The sequence below is a fragment of the Peromyscus maniculatus genome, chromosome 5 (assembly GCF_049852395.1).
Source record: "Peromyscus maniculatus bairdii isolate BWxNUB_F1_BW_parent chromosome 5, HU_Pman_BW_mat_3.1, whole genome shotgun sequence".
Lineage (NCBI taxonomy): Eukaryota > Metazoa > Chordata > Mammalia > Rodentia > Cricetidae > Peromyscus > Peromyscus maniculatus.
The window spans coordinates 71,046,146-71,073,691 of NC_134856.1; the positions used below are offsets into that span (position 1 = coordinate 71,046,146).

Below are 27,546 nucleotides of genomic sequence, written 5' to 3' on the forward strand. Positions count from 1 at the left end.
TACCTACACTAGGACCTCTCTGTTGTTTAACAGTTATAAGTAAAGCTGTCATATGCAGGTTTCTATACAGACATATGTTTTTTTTAAAACTCATGTAGATAAATACCATAATTGCTAGATCCTATCTCATAGGTCTTGGGATTCGTGACAGCTGTGTACTCAGCACAGCTAAGACTTAGGGAATTCTCAGCTAATGATTCTGACCATCAGGCTTGCCCAAGGCAAAGGTAGATGAAGGTCCAAATACCAAAAACAGATAAGGCAGTTTTGTTAGCGCTGAGCTAAAACACCTAGGCTCATCACCACAGGTGCAAGCCCTAAAGGGGCAGAGGGCGGCGTCACCTGGAGACTGGGTCTGCTGAGCGGGACCCAGGTGCTACATCCGAGCCAAGAAGTAGGAAGGAACAGTGTTATGCAGGCAGCCTGGCCAGATGATTTTGGAAAATACAGGACCATTTTGTTCCTCCAAGTCGACAGTTCTTTCCTTCATCCCCACCCTCAACACAAACAGTCCTACAAGGAGGGCAGGAGGCTCATTTTTAGACAAGTCTACCTTGCACAACTCTGACAGGCTCAGCCAGCTGTAGAAGTTTCAGAGGAGCTGGGCATGGTGGTGCAACACCTTTAATCCCAGCACTCGGGGGACAGAGGCAAGCGGATGTCTGAGTTCGAGGCCAGCCTGTTCTGCAGAATGAGTTCTAGGACAGCCAGGACTACACAGAAAAAAAACTTGTCTCAAAACATAAAACTAAGCCGAAAACCTTAGAAGACCTAAAAGAATAAAAATAGATATCCATGTTCTGGTATTTTGCAATATGCTCTAACTGCAGCCTCAACATTTCTATGACAAAATGGGACTTCATTCTGCAGGCATGGCATCTTTAGAAATAGCTAGAGATGAGCAGGGATGCTACCGGTGAATCTAGAGAAACTGGGTGGGGCTGAAGAAAGATCTCATCTAAATGCCTAAAGTGGATGAATGTTCTGGATGCTTCCCAGGAAGGCAACTTCTTCCAGTGTTCTCCCTTGGCCCTTTCTTATCCCCGCTGTGTCTAGGAATCCTAACACAACGATAATGAGCTGCCTTAAGATTTGAACAGTGTTCATCTGACTGATTTTTTTTTAACTTTTTAAATGTTTTCATTAATTTTTTTGAGCATTTCATCATTGTATACATATTTACTCCAACTCCTCTCCTTAACTCCTCCCTACACCCCAACTTTGTGTCCTCTTCTTAAAATTATTATTTAATGGTCCATAGACTCTAATTTGTACTGTCCATACATTTCTGGGTATGGGGCATCTACTAGAGCATGGTCCACCTGCCGGGGCCACACCCTTACAGAAAACTGACTCCTTTCCTTCTCCTGAAGCTCCTTCTTGCTCTATACTAGAATGCTGACCGACTCGATCCTGTGTGGGACCTTTGCAGGCCCCCACAGCGCTGTGAGTTCATGAGAGTAGAGGTCCTGTCACATCCAGAAGACAGCCTCCGAGGTTTACAGTCTCTCCACCTCCTCTTCTGTGATGGTCCCCGAACCTTGGGGACGGGGTATAAAATAGATGTCCCACTTGTGGCCGAGCACCCCACACTCTCTTAGTCACTTTGGCCTGTTGTGGGTGTTAGTTTCTCCATCAACCACCATCCACTGCACAGAGAACCTTCTCTGATGTGTCTGAAAGCTGCACTAATTTACAGGTAGAAGTCCACATTGAGAAGACATGATGCTATCTATGTCCATTTGACTGAATAATAGCAGAAAGTTCAACCCTGGAGCCTGTGAGTACCCCAGCCAGGAGTCATCTAGTTAGTTTTTAAAGTTACAGTTATAAATCTTTCCTGGGTTATTTAAAGGAGGAGGAGGAAGCTGCAGAAAATGGTGTTGTAAGAACTAGTCACCACCGGGATTTGGCCATGCATGTGTTAAGGTGTGCTCTACACAGTCTTTGTGTGTGTGTGTGTGTGTGTGTGTGTGTGTGTGTGTGTGTGTGTGTGTGTTTGCATGCCGAGGTGGGGAAATGAGCAAGGGGTGGGGGTGTTCAGATGTATTGAGAGGCTCAGCTTGTTTGTCCTGCTCCATGATTTCAAACTATAATTGAAATCAAAACAAGAAGTCCATACCACGGTTCAAAACAGAAGGATATCCTGCCCTGCGCCAAGGTTTCACACAAGGTTCATGGCAAGCACAGTGGCTGGATCTGTTTGGAAACTCCATTTCCTCTTTCTCAGAATCTTCTAGAACCAAGTGGCTGCTTCTGCTCTCATCCTTCTCTGTTTCCTCAGCAACCCGTCATTATTCCTGTTGGTCTAGTTTCCTCATATCATTGTGGTCCCTTTTTCTAATTAAACATTCCTTTATTTCTCAAGAAGAACTTTGCTCTGTTAACTGGGGATTGCTCTTGGCTAACCAGCAACCCTTTTGAAGATGGGGTAGAGAGAGCACCAATCACGAAGGATTAATAAATCATTGTCCTTAAACAGGAAACCCTTCAGATATGGGAGAAAGTCACACCATGTTTACAAAGTTAGGAATGCTGAATTCGGGGAATGCAAAGGAAACTCAATTGTGCATATAAAACACGCATGTACACATGCTCCTGATTACTATTACTACTTTGGCATTTTTAATGTATCATTTACATTAAAATTGCATTAAATTATTGATTAAAAATCAATAATTTTTCATCTTAATGCTCATTCCATGGATTTTTGCATTTCAGCCTTTTGAAAATATTGAGGAGACTGGGAGATGATATAATACATAGCAGTAATGAGAACAAGGAAATGTAAGTGAGTAGGTCTATGTTCCTAGTCTTTCCATTTCCCATGATGCCCAAAGTCAGAGTCATTTCTGACTCTCCATCTGTCTTTACAGATCCTTTTTCATATGTGTTTGTTTATCGCTTTGGTTTTGTGTTTATTTTATTCCCTTTGAAAATGAGCTCCTTCAGGAGTCTGGAGGAGGAGGGGGAAGCAAGAAAAACCACATGCTATCTGGAAATGCTTCTCGTCTAAAACGAGTAAGGGGAGAAGTATTAAAATATAAGCAAAGTGTCTATGCCCACATGCTTCTGATGCTTCAGCAAACACTGGATGCTGCCAAGTGCTAGCCGCAGTGGTCCAAATAGGGCAGAAAGGGCTTGTGGTGCCTAAATTGATTTCTTGTCAATTTCAACATCCACTATATTCTGTCATGGTTTGCTAACATTCAGAAATGTGTAAAACGTCGGAACACAGAAAAACAAGTCAAGTCCAGGCAAAATTAAGAATTACCAGGCTAAAGAGATAGCCTAGTGTGTAAAACACTTGCTGTGCAAGTGTGAAGAGGGTTGGGATGCCCCACACCCACACAGCTGTCAGGCAGGCGTGTCAGTCTGCCTGTATCTCCAGCACTCAAAAGACAGGCTGTCTACCTAGACTGACAGAATCAGCAAGCTTTGGGTTCACGTGAGAGACCCTGCCTTGATATAGAATGGAATGAGCAATCAAAGAAGACACCTGACATCAAACTTGGGCCTTGACACATATATGAACACTCAGGGATGCACATAGGCACACACATGTGAACGCCCACACACTGGCACCACACAGAGATACATGCAATAAAATAAATGAATTATAATAATGACTTGTGTGAAGAAAGATGGCAAGATGTGGCATGAACAAAAGGCATGGCTTGGAGGACAAAGGCCATGATGAGTGCCTGACATCCAGGGTCCTCTGCAGCCAGTGGTATCCATCAGCAGGGGTGAATTAGTTCACAAATAGGGGACTCATAATGTTTGTCAAAATTTGTGAACACTGAATTTTTCTGTGACTTTGAAATTTGGAAAAAGTTCTTTTGTTAACAAGTAGACAAATCTATTTACACAGTTTTTATGATCAGAAGGTAATAATGTAGTCCAATCTGGAATAATCAGAAACTTACCCATCCATGCTAGATCCCATCTAGGTCTTCTACCACTGTGTTTTTTAATGTTCTGGAGACCATCCTAGAGCCTTCCACATACTACACATGAACTCCGTCACTGAACTCCATGCCAGACCATAAAGACTTCTAAGGCACTTCTAAGGTCAGCTCCAAGCCTACTGATCTATCTATCCATAGCTGGGTAGTTAAAAACGTGAATCCAACATGAGTTCCAAACATGATCCCTGGTGCTTCTGTTGATGAAAATAGCAAAAGGAGATTAAAAACTATACCCACCAAGTGGACCATTGTAAAGCATCAGGACTATGGCTTAGGAGCTGGGAAATCACTAAGAAACCCCAAATAAACTCACAGATGAACTTGTTTCAAACAGTGGTGACCATGACTCAGAGTGTCACTGGAAGCACACCATTCTTAACCACATGCCTCCTGGATTGCAGTCAGCACACCCCCCATCGTGGGTTGCAGTCAGCCCCCCGCCCCCACCACCACCACTGTGGGTTGCCGTCATCCGCAGTGGACCACAACTATGAGGCACACAGCTTACACATCTTACACGCATTCAGTGTATTGAGTAACTCGAACAAAGAGTAAATCACAACCCCAGTGTTAGGAAACAGCAGGTGCACCTGTTGCTTCAGACCATAGATGGCAAGAAGAGAGAGTGTGTCCTGCAGGTGTTAGTGACTTCTGCATGCAAGGTACTTTTCTCAGTGCTCAGTGCCTCCACCCCTCCTGATAATCCTTGGAGGTAAGAACCATGAATACACTCTTTCTATGCACAAGAAAACTGAAGCACAGAGAGGTAAAATTGTTCCCTGCGGTGATGCAAGCCTTTAATACCAGCAGTTGGAAGGAGGAGGCAGGTGGATCTTTGAGTTCAAGGCCAGCCTGGATTATAGATTGAGTTCCTGCACATCCAGGGCTACACAGAGAAACCCTGTCTTGAAAAAGGGGAGGGGGACACCACTGACTGGAACCTGAGGGTCTGTTCTAGGGTAGTAGATACCAGCTATCTGTTCACTGTCTCCAGGTTCTCCTTTACCACCCCCATGCCAGAGATGGTCAAAATGGGTTTCTAAACAAATGTTTTCAGAAGCAAAATACACTTAAATAAAGAGAAAACTGCCAGGCAGTGGTGGCACATGCCTTTAATCCCAGCACTCAGGAGGTAAAGACAAGCAAATCTCTGTGAGTTTGAGGCCAACCTGGTCTACAGAGTGAAATCCAGGACAGTCAGGGCTTGTAGTACAATATTATTTTAAGGTGTGTTACTTTTGTTTGACGCTGTGAAGCTGTGATACTTTGCCTGTGTAAAACACCTGATGGTCTAATAAAGAACTGAATGGCCAAAGGCAAGGCAGGAAAAAGATAGGTAGGGCTGGCAGGCAGAGAGAATATAGAGAAGGAGAAATCTGGGAAAAAGAAGGAATGAGAGAGGAGGAGGACTCCAGGGGACAGTCACCCAGCTACACAGCAAGCCACGGAGTAAGAGTAACATTTACAGAAGTAAGAGAATGGGAAAAGCCCAGAGGCAAAAGGTAGATGGGCTCATTTAAAGTTAAGAAAAGCTGGCAAGAAACTAAGCCAAGCTAAGGCCAGGCATTTCTAATAAAGAATAAGCCTCCATGTGTGATTTATTAGGGATCTGGATGGCAGACCCCCAAAAGAGTAAAAAAAAAATTAATAAAAAAACAAGGGATACACAGAGAAACTCTGTCTTGAAACATCAAAATAAATAAATAAACAGAAAACCCAAACCAAACAAAACGGTAAGACAATGTCAAGGGGCGATAAATTCCCAAACATTCTCATGGTAGTTTTCAGCCCTTTGGGTTTAGTAATGGAACGTTGTCCCGCCTCATCTTCCTTTGAAGCCAGTAAGTCAAGACAAGCGAGACTACACAGTGGGAAGCAGGCACAGACGCAGAGAATGTGCGAGACTCTGTGTGGCAGCCTCCCTGTGCCGTGCCATCCCATGCAGCTTAAAGAACTAAGGGACCCAATTAAGAGTCATGTCCTACCTCCCTTGGCCCATGCTTGGAAAACCAGGACACCAGAGCCAGCTCAGTCGTCCTCATTATCTGACTCGGTATCACACATACTAAAAAGAAAGGACTCAATGTGAGCCCTGCGCAACATCTTAACTAGACGTTTTCCACTGTGAACATTAAAATTTCATGTCATGAAAGATTTCTGTTCTGCATCGCTGTCCATTTCCTGGAGCATCAGCAGTGAGCGTGAGCAGGCCACGAGTGGAGGCAGCTGTGGAGGGGAGAATGCTGGGGATGCTTAGGACACAGGGGTTTCAAAGCAAAATACTCCGCCTTGGAAAATAAATGGCTTAGAGAGTGGTTCTTTTGTTTATTTATATTCTTGGTTTTCCTCTTCCGGTTCTTCCACGGGACAGGATATTTTCAGTAGTTCTTCTTCCTCAGTTTGTTTTCCACTAAGAGATGTCTAAGCCATCCAATTCTGTATGCAGAATCACATCACCAACTGGGCTGTCTGGACCTGCTGTGTGTGTAGCATTACCTGGAAGGCAAGTCACCTAAACTAACTTTCCAAATATTTCTTCTAAGAATGACAGAGCTAAATGCCAGAGGTTTCCTTTAGGATTTTCGTCTGTCCACACCTCCTTTACCATCAGCATTTTTACCATGATGTTTATTTCTCTTGGCCACTTCAGCTATTGTACCTTACTTTACTCCCTGCCCATGCTGCTCTCAAGAGTCACTGTATGCTTCTTGCTACTAGGACTACTAGGGAGGGGTGGGACCATATCTGCTAGGTAGAACTGGGATGGATCTGGGCTCCTCATCTGAGCTCTACTGCACCTTGGTGGAACAGATCAACCCATTCATTCATTCAAAAAAAAAAAAAAAAAAACTTCTAAATTATGTGGGGTGGAGAAGGAACCACCTAGCTTATTTTATGAGGCTAGCACAACTCTGCTTTAAAGATCGAGCAACAGAATACACCAATCCAGTCAGGTGAAGTACTGATGAGTAACCTTAAGTTTAAAACAAACACCACCCCTAGTTCTGTATAATAGTTTGCATATGATAGTTGGGAACCATTAGCTATAGATCATGGTTAAAGACAGCGGACTGGATATATACAATTAACTTTATCCCTTCCTGAAGCCTTGCTAGAACTAATACAGGGGAAATCATGGTCCCCCCATTTGGGTTCTTGATCTTGTTAATAAAAGAATTGAAGAACAGACCCAAGCAGAATTCCAAGAATTTTGTTAGAGTTTATAAGAAAACCAAGGCAGGCCAGCTGTAAACTTCAGCTGCTGCCTGGAGGAAGAGGATGGAGAAGGAGAAAAGAGGCCATGCTGCTTATGCAGGCATGGAGGTCAGATGCATGGCTTGACAAGCAGCCGTATGGCAGAGAGGAAGGCTTTGGAGGAAGATAAGGATGGACGACCAAATCGTGGGAAACTCAACGCGTTAGTGAATGCATGCTCAGGGAAGAGCAGACTTCCCTGTCTGTAGAGCTGTGGTCTTGAAAGCTATTGCACTAGGGGCGGGGATACTAGGAAAGAAAACACAACCTCTCGTTAAAGTACTCATTATTCTACCCATTGAGCTCACCTTCCTAGGTGTGGTCCCTCAGCCAAGTGAATGACCTGGCTGATTGGAATGCTAGGTCTCCACTCAGGCCAGAGAGTCTATTCTTTTGACCAGGAGATTTTTCCAACTCCAAGAGAATGAGATCAAAGAGATCAAATGTTTGCCCCAGAGGACTGAAAGGAGAAAGAGAAGTCCTCCATGGGTGGGGGAAGTCAGCATTTAAGCTCTAGAAAGTGGACAGGCGGATGGAGATCACAGGCACTGCAGACTGGAGAAAGTGACCCCGCTGAATGCCTACAGAGGTGAGGAGCTGAGAGGAGCCACCCATCCGGAAAGACTCAGGAGTCTGTCACCACCTTCTTAAAAAAAAAAACAAAAAAACAAAAAAACGGGAGTAAGGGCTCAATGGAATGAAAGCCCCAAGGTTGGTCGAAAGCTTACAGATGGAGAACTGGATCTCCTGGTTCCCTTTTCTATCTCAGAAGGAGACAAAAAAGAAAATAAGAATAATAAAATAAAATAAAATGAAAAACTCCCTTATTTTTATAGTCCTTAAACCAGGGGAGCTGCAGACCCCAGTGGGCCTGGGAAGAGGTCATCTCCGAATGGATTACAAGGGAGAAAATGATCATGAAGTTGAGTTATTGGCTTTCTACCATTGTAACGAATACCTGAAATAACCAACTTACAAACAGGAAAGGCTTGTTTGGACTCAAGGTTTGGAGGCTTCAGTCCACAATCGATTGGTCTTATTGCTTTTGGACCTGTGCTGAGGCCTCACATGATGGAGAGAGCATGGTAACAATGCCACTGACCCTGTGTCCAGGAAATGAGATGGAGTGGGGAGGTGGTCAGAGTGCCAATATCACTTTCAAGCCCCCAGTGACACGTTCTTCTTCTGCTAAGCCCCATCTCTTAAAGGTGCTGCCACCTCCCAGGACCACCAAGCTGGAGACGAAACTGTCAGCATGGTGGTGGTGCGGGAGTGCTTGCGATCTAAACAGTAACTGTGGGTGTCTGGTGGACTGAAGGCTGGCCAGGCACCGCTCTCTGTTCCCAGTGTTCCACGCCAGTCAACTCATTCGATCTCCAAAACCACCCACCGGAAGAAGAAGGAGCAAGAACAAAAACAGCCAAGACATGAAACAAAAAGAAAAAGAAAGCAAAGACCCCACTCGATATTAAGACATACTTAAAAACATTATAAGAATAAAACATTATAAGAATAAAAGTTTATTAGGAAAAGTTTAATGCATTATTTCCTGCTTATAACTACTTGGTAAGTCAAATTAATTAATTGAGCATATCAGATTAGTTCATACTAGAATAGCCATGTTAGGTTGGAAAAATATAGAAACTGACCCTTTTACATGAGAATAAAAAATATTATTTTTAACAATGGGCATTTCTAGCCCATAGGGGAAAATAATAATTCAGTAAAGGGTGTTTGGATAATTGACTATATACACACTTGGAAGACATAACTTCCAGATGGGTTAAGGACAAATCTAATATTAAAAACATGTTTAGAATCTTGGACTAAGAAAGGCCTTTGCAAATGAGACTCGCTTGGCAGCATGCTGTGTGACTTTGAGTACAATATTTAGTTTTCCAAAGGTCCATGGTTTTGTTGTTGTTGTTGTTGTGTTTTTAGCAAACAAATATAAAATCAATAGGATAGAGATGAACATTGAACAGAGTAGGTATAATAACAGAATTATTTCAAAATGTACTCTGATCCTTTAACCCAAATCTCACTTGTTACGTGGTGCCTTGTGGCTTGTGGTTTTGTCCAGCTATGATTATCCCTGACCTGAAAATGTGTTTTCCTGAAGCTGGTCACAGCACAGCTGACTCTAATATACAGATCGTCCGACGTTGAGTCCTGTATCTCAGTGTCCCCTGGAGCGATAAGAAAGCATTCTACCTTGACACTTTTTAAAGATTCAAGATTTTGATTTATATATAGATGTGTCTATGCATGCCACATGAGTGCACGTGCCCCGGAGGCCACAAGAGGGTGTCGGATGCGTGGTTGTGTGATTGCGCAAAGTGCGCTGCCCAACCACGTGATCTATGTGCATGCGTGGAATAGCCACGTGGGCATGTGTGCACAGGTGTGGCTTGGCCTGTAAAAGACAGCCCCCATGTTCCCCTGCCCCCTTCACACACGTTTCCTTTCAGCAGGCCTGATCACGTCTGTTCTTTTCTCCTTGTCTTAATAAAACTCTTGTTAGTGGATTCTGTCATGTTTTGTGACTTTTCCACGCAGGGTAAGAGCACCACTAAAAACCATCAGTAACTGCCTGTGAATATGATTGGATCACTGATACAAATAAAGCCTAGAATTCTGGGTATTCGGTGATTCTTCTCTTTCAAGGATCAGACTGTTAGTATTATCTAATTTAACGGTATGCCTTCAGATGCTCCCTCCAATGCTGCACTAAGGGAAAATGCTTTAGCAAGTAGAAGTGAACCTTTTATTTATTTTGGTTCTTTTGAGACAGGGTCTGACTGTGTAGCTCTGGCTATCCTGGAACTCACATTGTAGACCAGGCTGACCTTGAACTCACAGAGATCAGCCTGCCCCTGCCTCCTCTGAGTGCTGGGATTAAAGGCATGTGCCACCATGCCTGGCTCAGAAGTGAACATTTTTAAGGTCTCTCGTTCTCTCCACTTTTGATCCTTTTTCCCACCCTTTTGGGCCAGACAAAGGTACTTCACTGGCAGAATTGTCATATTGGTGTTTGGGCTATTTTTTCTTTTTTCCTTTCCCAGACAACCAATCCCCTGACAAAGTAACTGTATATCCCGACAGAGATTGCTACCTGTAGGCAGCAGAATCCAACTCAAGCCAGCTCAAGAAAATGCCTCCAGGAAGTGGCTTGAGCGGCCGGACTCTAGGGCTGGCAGGCTCCTCCAGCAGAGCTGTCTTCTCCACACTGCTAAGCCCGGCCCTGCCTGACCCTATGGGATGAACTCTTCCAGAATGAGGGAAATCCTTTTCAAGACAAGGGATGAGACGGCTAGACTAACAAATGGAATGGCTGTCCGCGCCGGTGACAGAGGACATCTCCTGCTTCAGCACGGCACACATATGATTGTCTCCTCAAGTTCATCATCTGTATCGAGGCATTGCAACATCACCACATTCTTGTTTTGGTCACGAAGCAGACTGGCTGCGTCTGTCTGCTTCAGTTCCTCTGATTTGTGTCTGTCATGAGGCAGAGGCAGAAGCAGAGGACAAGTTCCATTTTAATTCTTCCCCAAGTGATTCTCGTGGGGTACACTTTAAAATAAATAAATAAGCAAATGAGTATTTGCTGGTTTGTTTGTATGCTTGCTTGCTCTTTGAAGTTTTCTTAGAATACAGGACTGTTCGATATTTAAACATTGGGGGGGGGAATGAATGATGAACTCGTTTGAATTAAATTGATAAATTTAATTGATAAACTAAATAAATAAAGATTTGAACTAAAAAATAAATCTGCCAGGTTCACATATTCTTGGAGCTACAGAAGGGTCCTAAAGCTTGAGGGCTCGTGTCAGAAGAGCAGATCCTGCTTGAGCCCATGGTCTGCGGCAATTGCTCTTGTCATCCGATGAGGGACTGAATTTCCAACGACAGAGACTAGAGGAAGGCCCCATTTCCTGTGAAATCAGAATTGGCTTGTTCTCCATTGCATCACATAGCTAGCTAGGGCTCATTGGAAGTCACTCGTGGCGCTCCCGGACCCCCTCCCCTCAGGAAAGTGCGCGCAAGTGACTGTCTTTTCCCATTTGTCTGCCTCAGGACAGGTACCGTCTCTGGCATATTAAGTCTGTCCATCCTCTCTTCAGCTGTCCACCCCCGCCCCTCCACAGCCTTTCCCCGCCAGCCAGCCATTAGCTGGCTTTGTCTCAGGAGCCTGCAGGAAAGTGGCTCTTGGTAACCATAGGCAACCACAAGCCCTCGCTAGCTATGTGAGCTAGCTCGGTGCGCTGTGTTTGCCAGGCGCAAACTAGCCGTTAACCAAGGAGGTGGGGAAAATGTGCTTTTAAGGTTTCCTTGTGCACTAACGTCACTGTCCTCCTCTTCTTCCCCGCTTCCCGATGTCTGCAGAACGACCAGTCCATGGGTGAGATGCAGATCATAGGAGGCGAGGATCTTTCAACACTGGCTGGAAAGGTTTGTTAATGTAACTTCTCAGGAGGCGTACACTTCTGGGGACGTCTATGTGACCTTCATGTCGGGTCAGAGCTCCAAATGCATTTCAGAAGCTCTCCTGGGTTTGCTAATTCATGCAAATAGATGTGTGAAGCCCTTTAATGATTTCTCCTCTCCAGAACACAGCCCTTAGAAAGCTGCTAGGCCGTGCCACAGACCAGATCCTTGAGGCTTCCAATTCCAGTCTCATTTCAGACAACAAAAGCCCGGGCCCTAGCTGGGCTTCTTTCTACTCACCTCAGAGGCACCCTTACCCCAAGGAAGCTTTCTCTTTGGTCTGCTTTTCTTCTGTTGCTTTGCAGCGAGCACTGTGGAAAGACATTTAAACGGTTTATTGAAACGTACAATGTGGTGTTGGGGGGCGGGGGTGCTTCTCGAGAGCACAGTTTTTAACCCTTTGCTGGAGGGCTAACACCCCCACCCCGACACAAAGAATGAAACCTACTAGATTTCAGAGGAGGGGGGGCAAGCGCGAAGGAATACCCTATTTTGATTTGGAGTTCCAAACTTGCCCTTGACTAATTATAAAGTGAAAGGACTATTTGGATTCTAGCATAAATCCTGGGATTCCAAGGGAGGGCTGCTTTACAAAGCAGACGGTCCTGGTGGAGTGATTTGAAATGCAGATTCCCTGGGAGCGGAAAGCAATTAGCAATTGCAGAATTTGCTCCTCTTCACATATCCTGTTCTAACCTGACCACCACCCCCCAGAAACAAACAAACAAACAAAACTACAGCTTTCTAAGTAGAATGGGTCAGTCTATTACACACAGCTGTTATCATTACACAATTCCTCGGATCGGGAAAAGCAGAACAGCAGCTCATTTAATAAAATTGTGTATCATAATATTTGGAGCGCTACTGAGCTGCACGGCCTCTGACTAGAAAACAGTTTCTTCTTCCTCTGAAGACAGCCTCCTGAGTTCCAGGAGTAGTAAACTTTGCTCTGTGGCAACTGCAGTGAACTTGTTAACATGAACCTATTATTGGGCATCTTTTGACATCGTTTAACATTACTATGTTACAGCAGGAAATGGCCTTAAAAAGCTAAAATACTAGAAGCAATTTCCTGAAATCCGTAGCTTTTAACACCCTGGAAGGGTCCTTCTAGTCATTTTAGCTTAGTTCTTTCCACACAGTCACTACTACACAAGGTCTATATACTCTTTGTGCTTTTGCTGAGAGGATTGTCAAGATGACAGCTCTTACAGGATTCCATCTGGCCTTCCTCTCTCCTACCTTTCTGTTTTGTTCTGAAGTGATTTCCCTCACAGACAAGCACAGGTGTACCCTCTGAGGGCTGGAGGTGGCGGTGGGAGGGGAGTGACTTCTTCCCAGCTGCAGAGCAGGCAGAAGGTACGGCAGGTCTTGGCTTTGGTGTCTCCTGCTGGAAATTACTGAGAGGTCAAAGTGGGGGTGCATTCAGGGGGAAAGGTGGACAGTTAGCCAGGAGTGCCTACAAACAGGAGTCAACATCATCTACCTGCTGGCAAGACAGTTTCTCTCAGGCTACCTGATGCTATCTAATTATAGCTATAGCCTCCTGTTCGTGAAGAAACATTTCTATACTTTGAAGCAGGTACCAAGGAGAGCCCCTTGAGCCAAGAACTTCTAAGATAAACCAACAACGACTAGCCACTCGGCAACAGGCAAACACGCTTGATTTTAAAGAATGAAGTTCAGGGGCCTAGCTCCCAGCAGAGGGAAAGGCCAGCTAAGCCAGGGCAGACCGTCCCCCAACCACCATATCTTCAACTGGTCTGGGTGTTTATCTGCCTTTTACCTTCCTGGCTGTCTTCCAAGTCTTGACCCTCATTACCCGAAGTATAGTCTAGGCAGGCAAGGTTTTCTCTGAAGAGCCAAATATAAATATTTTAGACAGTGTGGACTAACAATCCCTGTTGCAGCTATTCGACTCTGTGGTAGCATGAGAGCAACTAGAGGTGATGCTGAAGCGGATGGATGTCTTCCAATAAAGCTTTGTTTACAAAAACAGGGATGAGGCCTAATGTGGTCCTGGGGCTGTGGTTATTTCTAGGAGCTTGCTGGCTCTGGGTCCTCACCACCTAGGTCCTTAATAGGCCACCAAGGAGCTTATTAGAAATTCAGAATCTCAGGAGCCACACAAGAGCTCCTGATGGTAACCTCCTAGATGGCTCTTCTCACGTCAAGGTTTGCAAGGCTCTGGACATCCCACCCCAACCCACCACCTCCACTGAACTACCCTCTGAGACCAACCTGCTTTCCTGAACTTCAACCTCTGGTTGACTCTTGCTAGCCTTCAAATCATTCTCCACAAAGCCACCCAAGGGGTCTTCTTAAAATACAAATTGGGCCATGCCACTTGCCCATTGAAAGCTTTCAATGGCCTCTCAATTAGCAGTTGCCAGACTTAACAAAAACCAAGTCATGCAGTCAAATTTGAACTTCAAATATTGAATAAATATTCAGTATAAATATATAGTAAATGTATTTTTTGTAACTGTGTCTTGTGTGGTATTTGGGACATACTTACTGTAATGATACAGCATGCAGGAGGCCTTGGCAGTTGGGCCAAGGTGCCCCACAGGTGAGGGAGACACACCACACAGATGCAGCAGTGGGTGGTATAACAGTGGAAAGTTACTCACGCCATACAGGCACAGCATTCACGTGGAGAGTTTATTTTGGGGGGAGGGTAGAGAGAATAGAGGATGGAGATAGAGAGAAAGAGAAGGAAAGAGAGAGAAAGAGAAAGGGAGGGAAAGAGGGAAAGCGGAGGTGTGCACACTTCATGATGAGCGGGAGGAAGGAAAAGAGGAAGAAGAAGGGAGGGTTGTTGTTTTTTTTTTTTTTTTAAAGGAAGCTTTCACATAAAATGACGGCAGGAGGCTGGGCGGCCCCAAGGGGTCGTTCAGAATGCTAACATTCCTCCATTTTGGTTATTATAAAAAGGCGAGTTATGGGTAGCAAGTGAAGGAAAAAGGGCAGTGAATTCTCTAGACTGCTTCCTACTGACAAGGGGCAAAGTGGGAGGAGGACGTTGGGAGTCAGAGTCACACATGGTAGGAGGTGTGAGTGAAGAAGCATTCGGGTGGCTGTCATCATGGAGTCCTCTGGTGTCTGTTCCTTGAGGGAGCTGAGAAGGCAGGTTGCTAGGAGAAAAAAATAGATTGTTATCATGGGCCATCAGGTCTAGTCATGGGGAAAGTGATAACTGCCAGAAAGAATGGAATAGAGAAGTCCCCTGGTTGTACAGAAGAGGCGAGGGTGAATGAGTAAGACACAAGGGTGGTTATGCGCCTTATTGGGACATCTTGCAACCAGGTTCTGGTTGCTGGGTAGGTGCCCACTTGAGCCTGGAGGGGTGGTACCAGCAGTGAATTGAGAGATGAGGTGTTCTTTAGGAGTGCAGGAGCCATCACGCCTGCTATTTCTCTGGAGGTGGGGGTGCATCTATCCTGTAAAAGTGTAAGAGTTAAGAGATACAGAGTTGTTTTATGAGTAGGGATGTGGGTGAAATCAGCCTGCCAGTATTTGTCCGGTTGGCATCTTCCGTTGGTGGTTGGCATCCTTGGAGCTGGTGCAGGGGCTGGCTTATCTGGAGGACCCCCGTGGATTGGCCTTGGCATGAGTCTGGCAGGAGGAGGGAAACTGCAAAATATGCTGGAAAAGGAGTGGGGTGAAAAATGGACTCTGGAGACTTAGTTTTCATCAGACCAGATTTCTTGATACAGTAGCAGAACTTTTCCCAGAAACCTGCAGGTATCTGTAAGATAGCTGGAACAGATTTATATCTTGGTGTCATAGCAAAAGGGTTAAAAATTCATAGAAATTCAAGGACTCCTAAGAACTCTTTGTAGTCAATGCTCTATCTGTTTATCAAAACTACATTTATCGGGCTGGAGAGATGGCTCAGAGGTTAAGAGCACTGACTGTTCTTCCAGAGGTCCTGAGTTCAATTCCCAGCAACCACATGGTGGCTTACAACCATCTGTAATGAGATCTGGTGCCCTCTTCTGGCCTGCAGTCATACATGCTGTATACATAATAAATAAATAAATATTTAAAAAAAAAAAAAAAAACTACATTTATCAATGCTAAAATCTTGAACCTCCAAATTTATATCTGGAACCAGTTTCTCCTGTACCATGAAGTCTATGAATGAGGCATGCCTGTCTGTACTTTTAATAGAAAACTTAACTAATGAGTTACCAGGGTGCTTTGGGGTTTGGTGGAGAGCTGTAAAATTGGCAAGTCTATTAGTATCTGGTAATCAAACACCATCAGATCTGAGAAGGATAAGTTAATAAGCAGAGTGAGGCAGTTTTCCAGATACTTAGGCAGCAATCCCAAGTCTCTCCATTGGGGTGCACAAGTCTCAGAAGCAGTATTTACCTTTAGCTGGCTGCTAGGCCCAGAAGATCTGACAGAATTTTTTTATGGAGTAGGAATTTGGAGAGACTGAACCACCTTGACTTAGCAGCATGGGGCAATCAATCCCCCATTGCTCTACCTTTTCACAGTCTGGACAGGATCTCAGCAGCAGTCCAAGGCAGCTTTTTGCTTCATGGCTGACCTTGCCATAAGCCCCCAGGTGGAAGTTCTGCAGCCATCCATCTTCTTCGAGAAGATACAGGATGCTGCCAGGAGCTGACCTGTCTCTCTATCATAAAAAGCTTTTATATTAAATGCTATATTCTCAGATCTCTAAAGGTGTTTGAGAACCAGGGGAACAAAATATGTTAGGTATATCTAAATTAACTTTGAGAGCATATATAAGTTAAATATGGATATAGAGTTTTCCTAATTAATTATAGCTTAATGAAGTTAGTAAGGACAAGGAGACTTACATTCTTAAGCATGAATAGACCTTAGATAAGGAGAGACTTTTTAAGCCATTGGCAGCAATATCATGATCTATTACCATTTTAAGGCCCTGTAGTTCTGATCTTTGAGTATAGCCAGATTATAATCCTGAATGATTTATAAAGAAATAATAATTTTAAGGGCATATAATGCCTCTTTGGTTCTGCATAAAAAAGGTCAAGTGTCTTATCTTATTGCAGAACCATTTTAGTTAATAAATCTATCAATTGACAATTTTGGGTCCAGTTTCCTGGTATATCAATGGGCATTCAGTAGCCATTTTGTCCTCTGTGCCAGGAAGTTTACATTTAACTTAGCCTTTTAGCCTGTTTTGGGAGCAGGGAGCACAAGACAACATTTTTTCTTTCATAACTACTTCAAGCTGAAATGGGGCACAGATAGAGCCCAGGGGTGCTGAAAGGCTAGTCAAAGGTAAGGATGGATTTTAAGCCCATTTTTTACCCCACTCCTTTCCCAGCCTATTTTGCAGTTTTGCTCCTCCTGCCAGACTCATGCCAAGGCCAATAAATGGGTATTTATCAGAAGCATATGGTCATCTGAACTAGCCATAGAGACAGGGAATAATTACATTTGGCTGTACTGGTCCACATCACATCCGCCTTCAGCAAGTCCAGAGCTCATGGTCCATTGGAACAGGTTGCAGTCAGCAACTGCTGCTTGGATGTGTCTGTCAGCCAAGTGAAAACCTGCTGAAGAATATAGACTAGAGATAAAAGTTAAAATTTATGAACTTATTTGGAACCTTTAGGGCCACAGCCTTAGTAATTGGGGGAGGGGGGAGTTTGAAAACTCAAGCTGTACAGTCATACTTATCTAGAGTCTTTTTGACCTCTAAGAAGTGGATCCAATGGCTTCTTTTGATCCTCTGAGGCTTAAATGAATTTTTATTTTACAAAAGGACATAAAAGTTTTAGATATATTAGTATTACCAATCAGTATTGAAATCCATATTGTAGAAAAGCAGGCAATGGGTATCTATAGAACAGCAGTAGACTCATTCCCATGAGTTCTAGCAGAATTACATATTTGTGTTAAAAGTATGTACATTTTTTGTTTAGTGAGAGCCAGGTACAGATTGGACAGAGATGTCTTTAGCTTGATAAGAAGTGTAAGTTTATATTTAGAAGACAACCAAGGAAAATTTAAAATCCTGAGCTTGTGACCCAAACAGTATCAGAATTCTATTAATGTTAAAATCTGAACTTTTGAAACCTTAATCTAACAGTGTCATAGAAGGGGAAAGTGATCTGAAGCATTTAAATCTCTCAAATGTTTTCCTACAATATCAAAAATAAAGTATCCTCTTTTATTTTAAGAGGGAGAAAATATGGCATAACCATAATCAAACCATTATCATCTGGGTGATTTTTTAAATTATAAAGTTTAGCTGCCAGAGCAAGGTGTATTCTTGTATATAAAAGCATTGAGGTGCAGCTTTGATGTCTTATTAAACAAGCATTGTGTTTAATTCCCAGTGTTAATAGTTTTAATTTTAACAGATTTTTAATCATATCTAATAAAATTAATTTATAAATCTTAAGGTAAGGGAGAATCAGTGCATGTTGAGCAGGACAAAGCTTGCCTCTTCATCTCTGACTTCCACGTTGTAGCAAACTGTAAAGCTGCAAGAAATCAAATTTGTTGTAAGTGTACGAGGACAAATCAGAAAGAAGGCCTGGTGTGGGTGGGAGGGAGGAAATCTGCCACATGGTGGGGTAGGGGGAAGACTTGGCAGAGGCAAGCCTCAACCACATAAAAGATGGCTATGAAGCCAAATGACCTGTCTGTCTTTGACCTCAATCAAGATGGCACCCCTGACTACAGGGATGGGTCTCTGGTGCCTAATCATTCGGTCACATGGTTTTGGGGTTGTTGTTGTTTTTCCAAGACAAACTGAACACATAAGGAACAGAACCTTAAGCGTTCAAAAATCAGGCAGAGCTGGGTGGTGGCACTTGCCTTTAATCCCAGCACTGGGAGGCAGAGCCAGGCAGATCTCTGTGAGTTCCAGGCCAGCCAAGGCTACAGAGCGAGATCCAGAACAGGCACTAAAACTACACAAAGAAACCCTGTCTCAAAAAAAAAAAAAAAAAAAAAAAAAAATCAGGCAGAAATACAGTCAAGTGGCCGGACACTTCCGCAGTTTATCCACCACCCCTTCTGCTTGGCAGCCGAGGGGCCTGGGACCCCCAAGCACCCAAGGGTCCCCATCCCCCAATGCACTGGCTCCTCGCCCTCCTGTCAGCCTGGGGCCGGGCTCAAGGCCGCACTCATCATCTGTCCTTCTACCCCCCACCCCACCCCACCCCACCCCCTGCCCCGCCCCATCCCCCAAGTCTGGGCATTCCCTGGCCTGAGCTGGTCAGGCAAGAGGGACAAGCAGCTGCAGGACAATGTGATGACGCCAAGGTCGCGGGTGGAACAGGCGAATGAGGTCCTGGCAACAAAGTTAAGCAATAGAGAAAGGAGGCTGGAGATGAAATTACAGATAAGGAGAGGGATAAGGGCCGGCCGTTTTAGAGGGGGCACATGTTGTGGAAAGGGACCTGGTGACAGGTGATGATGTAACTGCTTTGGAGGAGCATGAGGGAGCAGGCAATAAGGAAGGACTCCAGCAGGCTAGATAGAGGTTAGGTGGTAGACACATTTTCCACAATGAGATAGAAGGTCCAACAGACTGACCTTCAGCATCCCAAAGGGTCAGCAAGGACTAATGACGACACAAGAGAGCCAGTAGATCATCATCTAAAGACTCTGGGCCATGGGGTGCTGAGTAGGCACAAGTTGTCCCATCTCCTGTCACCGTCACCTAGCAACAAGGGCCTGAGGGCAGGGCCTGCGTGGTTGCTGATACTGGAATTTTGAGAAACCATGGTCGAGAAGAGAAGAATCCTCCTCACTTCATGGAAAATGGCCAGAAGGGAGGGGTTTACTGATAGGATGAAGGGTCCCAGTGATCCTCCAGTTGGAAGGTACGGGGTCCCAGGGTTTCTCAGACTGCCGGTGGGTAAGAGAAAACGCCAGGGGGAACCTGCCGAGTCACGCAGCATCAATATAGTGATACGGTGCCGCAGGAGGCCTTGGCAGCTTGGGCCAAGGTGTCCCACGGGTGAGGGAGACACACCATGCAGATTTGGTGGTGGGTGGTGTGGCATGGTGGAAAGTTACTCACACCATACAGGCACAGCATCCACGTGGAAAAGTTTATTTTGGGGGGAGGCTAGAGGGAATAGAGGGATGGGGAGAGAGAGAGAGAGAGAGAGAGAGACAGAGACAGAGACAGAGACAGAGACAGAGAGAGACAGACAGAGAGGAAAAGAGAGAAACAGAAAAGGAAGGAAAGAGGGAAAGCGGAGGTGTGCATACCTCAAGGCCAGAAAGCGAGGAAGGAAAAGAGGAATAAGGAAGGGATTTTTCCTTAAAGGAGGCTTTTACATAAAATGACGTCAGGAAGTTGGGCGGCCCCAAGGGGCAGTTCAGAATGCTAACACTTACCCTAAAAAATTATTCACTGATTACCTGACTTTCCAATATAACTAGGTGTGTGTGGTTTACCTAACAAGCCTTCATCTAACGCTCCATAAATATGAGCCAAATTCCTGACTGCAATAAGTCGTGCTCAATCTGGCTAGCAACCCCTACCACATTGTCATACCTTGCTGGCCTCGTGGCACTGGACCCTCACTAGCTAAATCTTTCCCGCCAACCCCCTGGACAAGCTGTGCCTTCTTCCTGGAACCCACTTTCCTTTTGCTGAACCCCAATATCTGCTCTGTGCAGCATGGTTTCCCTGCAAAGCTGTCAGGAATGGGTGCCTGGCATGCTCTTCGACCATCCCCCAGCCCAGCATATATCTATATTCAAGCCCAATTCCCTTAGAGCCCTTTCTGCAATTTACAATTTAGCACTTACTTAGGAGCCCCTTTTTTATTTGCCTTTCCCACCAGAAAGTCAGTGTGAAGTGGGCAGAGTCCACCGGGCTCACCAGCTCATCTCCAGCATCGCCTATACGCAGCCTGGTCCAGCACAGGTTGGAATAAACGCTGGGGGGAGCAGTAAGTGCATCATCTCAGGTAGAAATCAGAAAGACCGTTTCAGTCGATTTTGAGCAAGGACATGGCAGAGGGAAATGTTAAATCTAAGCCAGTTTGGCAAGGTTTCCGGTGGCAAGTGATGGGATCCAACTCATATTTTAAGAACACTTTGGCTGCTTTACAGAGCATGGTTTGGAGAGCAACAAAAGTTAATGAAGGTAGCTATGAAAGGACACATCAAATAAAAAGAAAAAGAAAGAACAGCTGATTTAGTTTAGGGCTGGAGGAGAAAGGTGTTGAGTCGCCAAGAGGAGGCAAGAGGCTTCGGGACTGATGAAACTTAAAAAGATGGAGGACGTGAATAAGTGCGTGGCTGGGCGTGTGTGTGTGTGTGTGTGTGTGTGTGTGTGTGTGTGTGTGTGTGTGTGTGTGTGTGTGTGTTTGAAAATAACTAGAGCTGGGGGTGTAGCAGTGGTAGAGTGCTTGCCTACCTGGGGGTGTAGCAGTGGTTGACAGAGTGTTCCTCTTGCTCTGGGTGGAGCAGTGGTTGACAGAGTGTTCCTCTTGCTGGGGTGGAGCAGTGGTAGGTAGAGTGTTCCCCTTGCTCGGGGTGGAGCAGTGGTAGGTAGAGTGTTGGGGGGGGATTAAATTTTTCCTTTAACATTCATTCAGGGATGTCTTTTTACTTATAAAATAAGGACCTTGTGTTACTCAGACTTTTTAGTGCTGTAACAAAACACCCAAGAAGACAACCAAAGAGAGGAAGGATTCATTTTGGCTCACAGTTTCAGAGAGTCCAGTCCATTGGCTCCATTGCTTTCAGGCCTGTGGTGAGGCAGAATATGACGAGTGAAGGGAGGTGAAGGAAGGGTGTGCTCACCCTGCCAGACAGGAGAGGCTGGGTGGGAGAGAGAGCGTCTTCCAAAGTAGGACATACAAAATCATGTATCAAAGACATGCCCCCCAGCAATCTACTCCTCTAATGTGTCGATACTTCCAAATAGCACAGTGATGAAGCAAATCGGGTGTCCTCCTGACACGGTCTCCTCTCAGTACTGCCACCACCTGGGCACAAAGCCTTCAACCCAGGAGCCTTTGGAGAGGGCAGTTTACAGTCAACCCTTCACCTGTTCAGTCTTGTCTGCCCAAGAAGACTTTTCAAGACAACAAAGAAATCCTATCAATCCCAGAATCTCTTCCCGGTGATGCAGACTTGTGCGTGAGCCAGAGCCAACTTAAGAGAATAAAGCATTCCGTTACCAAATGGGCCCTCGTTTTAGTGGCTGAAGAATCCAAAACTGTAATAAATATCTGCAAGGGTGGCAAGGTTGTTACGGGTCATCATCGAACTTCTGCTTTCTCGTATGCTCATCATACAATCCATCAGTCAGCCAGTACATTTGCGTTTATCCTGTTTTTACCCTACCAGTACCGGGAATCTAGACATGGCTTCTCTCATTCACTTGCTGAGCACCTCAAGAATAGCTGCCTGAGTCATTCCACAAAGCCCTTTCTTTGGACAAAAAAAAAAAAAAAGGAGGAGGAGGAGGAGGAGGAGGAGGAGGAGGAGGAGGAGGAGGAGGAGGAGGAGAAGAAGAAGAAGAAGAAGAAGAAGAAGAAGAAGAAGAAGAAGAAGAAGAAGAAGAAGAAGAAGAAGAAGAAGAAGAAAGATTCTTGAACTGAAGGAACTGAATGATCCTGAATGATCTTAGGGAGAGGGTGGGGAGTGTGGCAGTAACACAGAGGAAGGAAGAGAAAAGAGAAGCAGACTTAGAAATGGGGGAAGTAGGGAAGCTGGACAGGGCTGGCCCTCCGTGACTAAGGAAACAAGTCAGGAACTGAACAAGGAAATGGTAAAATAGCTGAAAATGTAGCTGGGTTGGGTTTCTAGAGCAGAAGGACTGTCCCAATAAAGACTTGAACTTGCTGAGTTTGGGCAGAGGTGACGTCATGGAGCTACTTAAGGGGGAAAGAATATAATCATGCTATAGTGTAGAAAAAAATCAGCTAATAAATATCAATTCAATAAATTAATTAATTTAATATGAATAAAAACTAGAGTGAAGGAAGTGCAAGAGAGTGGAGGGGCGGAGCCGTGCCGAGCATTTGCCTGTGTGTGTAAAGCTGCAGGACGGGGGCTGCAGCCCAAAGGAGGCCCAGAAATGGTTCTTGAACTTGTTTCTGACAGAAAGAGCCTCAGAAAGCACATGGACACAGTTCCCCCGGTTCAGCTGTGCCATGTGCGTTACCAACAGCTCCGGGACCTCTGGGCTCCTCTAAAGATGTTGGAGTTCACGAAGAGGGAGGATTCTGTCTTTCGCTCTCCTTTCCTTTCTTGCCTTCTCTCGATGTCAAGGGAGGCTGGCTGAGTCACGATTCTAAATAGGTCACAGCTATGGAACAAAAGGAGCCCTCCCGGTTCTGTTCAGTCACCTCTCACACCGAAGAGCATTTACTCAGTGTGTTCAAGCTGTCTGCACAACACACTCTTGCTCCCATTTTCTCTTTGCCCAAGTTGGTTTAATCCTGGCACTTCACAAAATGTGTGTATCCGTGAAAGTGGGAAGATTCTACTCGTGTGGGAAAGAACCCCCTGAAAGGGCGAAATAAAACCAGAGAAGCAGGGACGCAGGCCCAGATCTGGCAGTGAAGACGCACAGCTGTGCAGGTTCGGTGCAAGATTTCAGGGGACAAGCCCCCCCCCCCCCCCCCAATAAGTTTCTAATCAAATGCCAGAATTTGAAACTTGCCAAAATTCACCACCACCCCTCCTTGGCTGCCTTAACTGTTTAAATCATTCCTTTTTATTGCCTCTGACTAGGCCCTGAACAATAGTGGAAATGCCCACTGATGGATGACTCTGGCGATTTTGAGAGTTATCATGTAAAATGAAATGCTGAGTGGCATTCCTTTCTCTGTGGGATTTATATTCACACTCCTCCTCACAGTCAGCAGCCACCCTCCAGCCCATCATAGCCATGCCAATCCCTCTGAGGGTGACCACACCCACAACCCCCTGTTGCTGCTGTTGAGACAGTGTGGTATGTTGATCGCTCTGTGTTTTCAAAGGTTAAAGTAGGAATAGACCGCTTAAGAAAATGGTGTGTTTACATAATTCTTGCCTACCTGCTTGCTTCCTTCTTCATTAGGAAAACTCGAAGTGATGGGCTTTGCTCAGATCTCAGAATAGCAACAAAACCACACACTGGAGCCTCCAGAGTCCCTATAGAATTTTCGCCTACAGCCCCCGCAGATTTTTACTGGCTTTCTGGGAGGAAGTGAGCTAGGTGTGAGGAGATGACTAAGACAGTAATTGGCAAACATCTCCGATTCAGCAATCACGGTTATCAGATGGGAAGTGTTTGGGAGGCACAGGGAGTTCTGAAAAAAATCCCCAAGGTTGCCCACTCAGAAAGCGAGACTTTGAGTAGACTGCTCAGAGCAAATTAAAAGCAGTAGGACAGTAATGAAAGGCTGGTTAGGGAAGAAGTGCCGATTGTTCAAGACAGATGGAGACGATGTCTCACAAGGAAAATGAGCTACACAAAGTGAAAGAAATGAGCCCAAATGATTCATTTGCCAGAGTGCTTTCTTTTTTTTCCCCCAGCTCCTCCTCACTCCCTCATTCCCTCTCTTCCTCCCTCCCTTCCTCCCTCCTTCCCTCTCTTCCTTCCTTTCTTCCTCCCTCCTTCCTTCCCTTCCTTCCTCCCTCTGCCCCTCGCTCCCTCCCTCTCTTCCTTCCCTCTCTTCCTCCCTTCTTTCCTTCATAGAGTCTCGCTGTATGATCCAGGCAGACCTGGAACTCATGCTCTTCGGGCTGTTTCCCAGGTGCTATGCTTAGGCGTGCACTAACATACCTGGAACAAAAGCTTTTCTGGATGCCTTTTCCTGTCAGTCAGTGCTCTGGGCTGACCAGAGGAAGAGGGGTTGCCATTTGTCTCCTAGCCCTTGAGTCCAATCTTGGTGCATGAAAATGAAAGAATCGGTTCCCTTAGACACTAACAAACGCTTCCAAGGTTGGGACAATGACATCATCCATACCTTGGGCCTTCATACTGTATCATCCCGTTGTAGACAGTGGAAAGACAAGAAAGAGGGATAAGAAAGGGGACCTACCTAGCTGTTATAACGATCTGCTATGAAAACAACTAACCCATTCCTGTAATGATGGCAGTACTCCGTTTTTGGGGGCAGAACGCATGGTTGGATCACCTTCTATCGGGCACCACCTTAATTGATTTTTCTAATGCAGGAACTCTGGAGAATACATTCAAAATACAGTAAAGTCCAATGTGTGGCCATAGATTGAAGAGACAAATTACAACGGCCATTTTAGGGACAACTGGAAACATTTGAATATGTGATTAGCTTTATGTGATATTAAGAATTTATCATTTTTGTTAGATGTTAGATTTTGGTTATATAAAATGATATTATGGTAAGTTTAATTTTTTTAAAGTACACAAATGCATTTAAATTCTTTAAAATTAAATACACATCAAAGCTTAAGAAAAGTTCAGGGCTGGGGTACTGCTTGGTGGAAGAGAGCTTGCTTACATAGTGTATTTTGGGGAAAAAAGGAAGGAGGGAGTGACGAGGGAAAATCTTGAGGTTTTCTGTTTTCAAACATGATTTGAATACATTGAAAATCCAAAGTAGCTATACAAAACGTGTTAGTAAGTACATCAGGCTGAGGCCAGAACACTTGCCTCGGATGCCTTCAATCTCAGCCTTGCAAAAAAAGGATTTTTTTAATGCATGTATTTTTAGAAATGTAAAGTTCTGGACATATGAGAAATACAGGCAGACCAGCCAGGAAGACAGTGCAGGGTTCCAAGTGACCACTGCCTCTTAAAGCAACATGTGGAGAGAGGAGAGGTGAAGTGGGAGGGGGTATTTTTCTTTAAAGCCTTTCAAACTGAAAATATGGAGGAATGATTTTGACAATGTATCTCAGGATCAATACACATCCAAGTCCACTTCCTACCTACAGTCTTAGAATTTTGTGGTTAATCTTTTCAAAGATGACTTCTATTTTACATAGTTTCTAAATAGAAAACAGAGGAGGAGAGGGAGAGCAGGAGAGGGAGGAAAGAGAGAGAAACAGACAGACAATTCTTTTCAGGGCTTCCTACTTATTTAGACAAGAATACATACCAACATATTTTGGAAAGAAATTTTTGTTTACATAATTGAACCCAAAAGGGACTGTGAACAAGGAAATTCAGTTAGCCACAGCATTCTCTAAGCATCCTGGTTAGCTAATAGGCTTGGTAAAGCCTCAATCAAACTGAAAATACATGTCCAAGTTAAGTGCTATGGATCAAGGGCAAAGGCCATAGCAAGCCATGTTCAAAATGCTAAAGGGACTCCCGATAGTGTGAGCCTTAGAGGACATGATGGACAGAGCCTCACACATGATATTAATGTGCAATGGCATGGAAAGGATGCACAGGCTTTGGGAGTAGACAATATAGCCTTTCATCTTGATCACAAAATTAATGTTCCTTTTTTTTTTTTTTTTCAAGACAGAGTTTCTCTATGTAACAGTCCTGGCACTCACTTTGTAGACCAGGCTAGCCTCTGCCTCCCAAGTGAAAATTAATATTCTTAATAAATAGGTTTAATAAGAATGTCATACCTAAGAGAAAAGTACTACCAGAAAGACATTTCTACATGTTTGACATGGATTGTAAAATATAACTTCACCAGTGCTCTTGTATGGGGAGGTGACTTGTTAATGTTTTTATTCACTAAATCTCTTTTTATCAGATATAAATAAGAAATTTATGGTTTGATCTGATTAATCAAGGATGAATGAAAACTCAGGGGGCTGGCACACGTGCCCACACACATCAACACAAAAATAAATAAGTATAAAAGATTGAAAAGCATAAAATAAAACCCCATTACTTTCAAGGATTATTCTTCCCACTTTTAGTGATTGGAATGGCATATTATTATAGTCATAATTTGGTGGGCAGCATTAACATATTACTACTTATCCAATTAATTGGTTGATTTTAATTCATTGATACGCTTAACAGTCCTTATTCTTTTCAAAAATAATTGTTGCTTCTGCATGCAGGCAATACGGTAGGCTCTGGGAATGCAGCAGTAAACATGACAAACACAATCCCCCACTACATGACGTTTAGAGCCTACTGGGTAAAGAAGCTACCTAACAAGAAATTGGGATGAAGCGTAATTGTTTCTTAGGGGAAAGTAGATGAATACCTTGTGAGCATGTAGCAAGGGGTCTGGCCATGTCAGTAAAAACACACAGCAGGCCCCTCAAAGCCCTTTCGATTACCCACCCCACCCCACCCCCACTCCATTTCTTCAGAGTTGAAAATGCAAGGGTAAATACACCAGGGATTTGGGTGGCTATCTGGGAATAGGGCTGTCACAGTTAAGTATATGATCATCTGCTGAGGTCCATTAATGATGTAGTTTATGTTGGCTGGCTTTCCTCCTGGTGAGCTTGGCCTCCCAAAGATGGGAGACAGAGGGACATGGCACTATTGAGATGTCATAATTTTATGGACAGTTGCTTCAAGCAGACAACAAGGTCTGACATGAGCCTGCTACTAACCTGAATAAAGACAATAAAATTGCAGCACCGAGTAATTCCACAGGGAGGTTAAAATGAATATGGGATCCTTAAGTTTCCTCTGACTGTTTGGACTTGTAGGATGGTGAAGATCTACTAAGCACATTCTGAAATTCTAACTGTCAGCAAAACTTGCGTTTATCTTGTGACCCAAGCTTTTTTTTTTTTTTAATCATATTCTGAAATGTCTTTTTTTTTTTTTTTTGTCTTTTTATTTCCCTCCAGAATGTCCTCATTGTTGAGGTAAGCTGGCCTTTCCTTTTCAGTATTGGAAGTGATAAGAATCCAATCGTGAATTTTAAAATCCTTG

At 44.4% G+C, this 27,546-nt stretch overlaps 1 protein-coding gene across 3 annotated transcripts in view; it reads left to right on the forward strand.

The window, feature by feature from the left end:
- Prtfdc1 (phosphoribosyl transferase domain containing 1) overlaps positions 1–27,546 on the forward strand; it is a 111,044-nt gene that overhangs the window by 63,211 nt on the left and 20,287 nt on the right. For 2 of the 3 annotated variants that reach the window (XR_013051446.1, XM_015997458.3), the window contains exons 4-5: positions 11,616–11,681; positions 27,462–27,479. Coding sequence is in view for 2 of the 3 variants with exons in the window: in XM_015997458.3 (XP_015852944.1) it covers positions 11,616–11,681; positions 27,462–27,479 (84 nt within the window). In the remaining variant the exon portion in view is untranslated. The remainder of the gene's footprint in view (positions 1–11,615; positions 11,682–27,461; positions 27,480–27,546) is intronic. The other variant, XM_042278022.2, reaches the window with a different exon arrangement.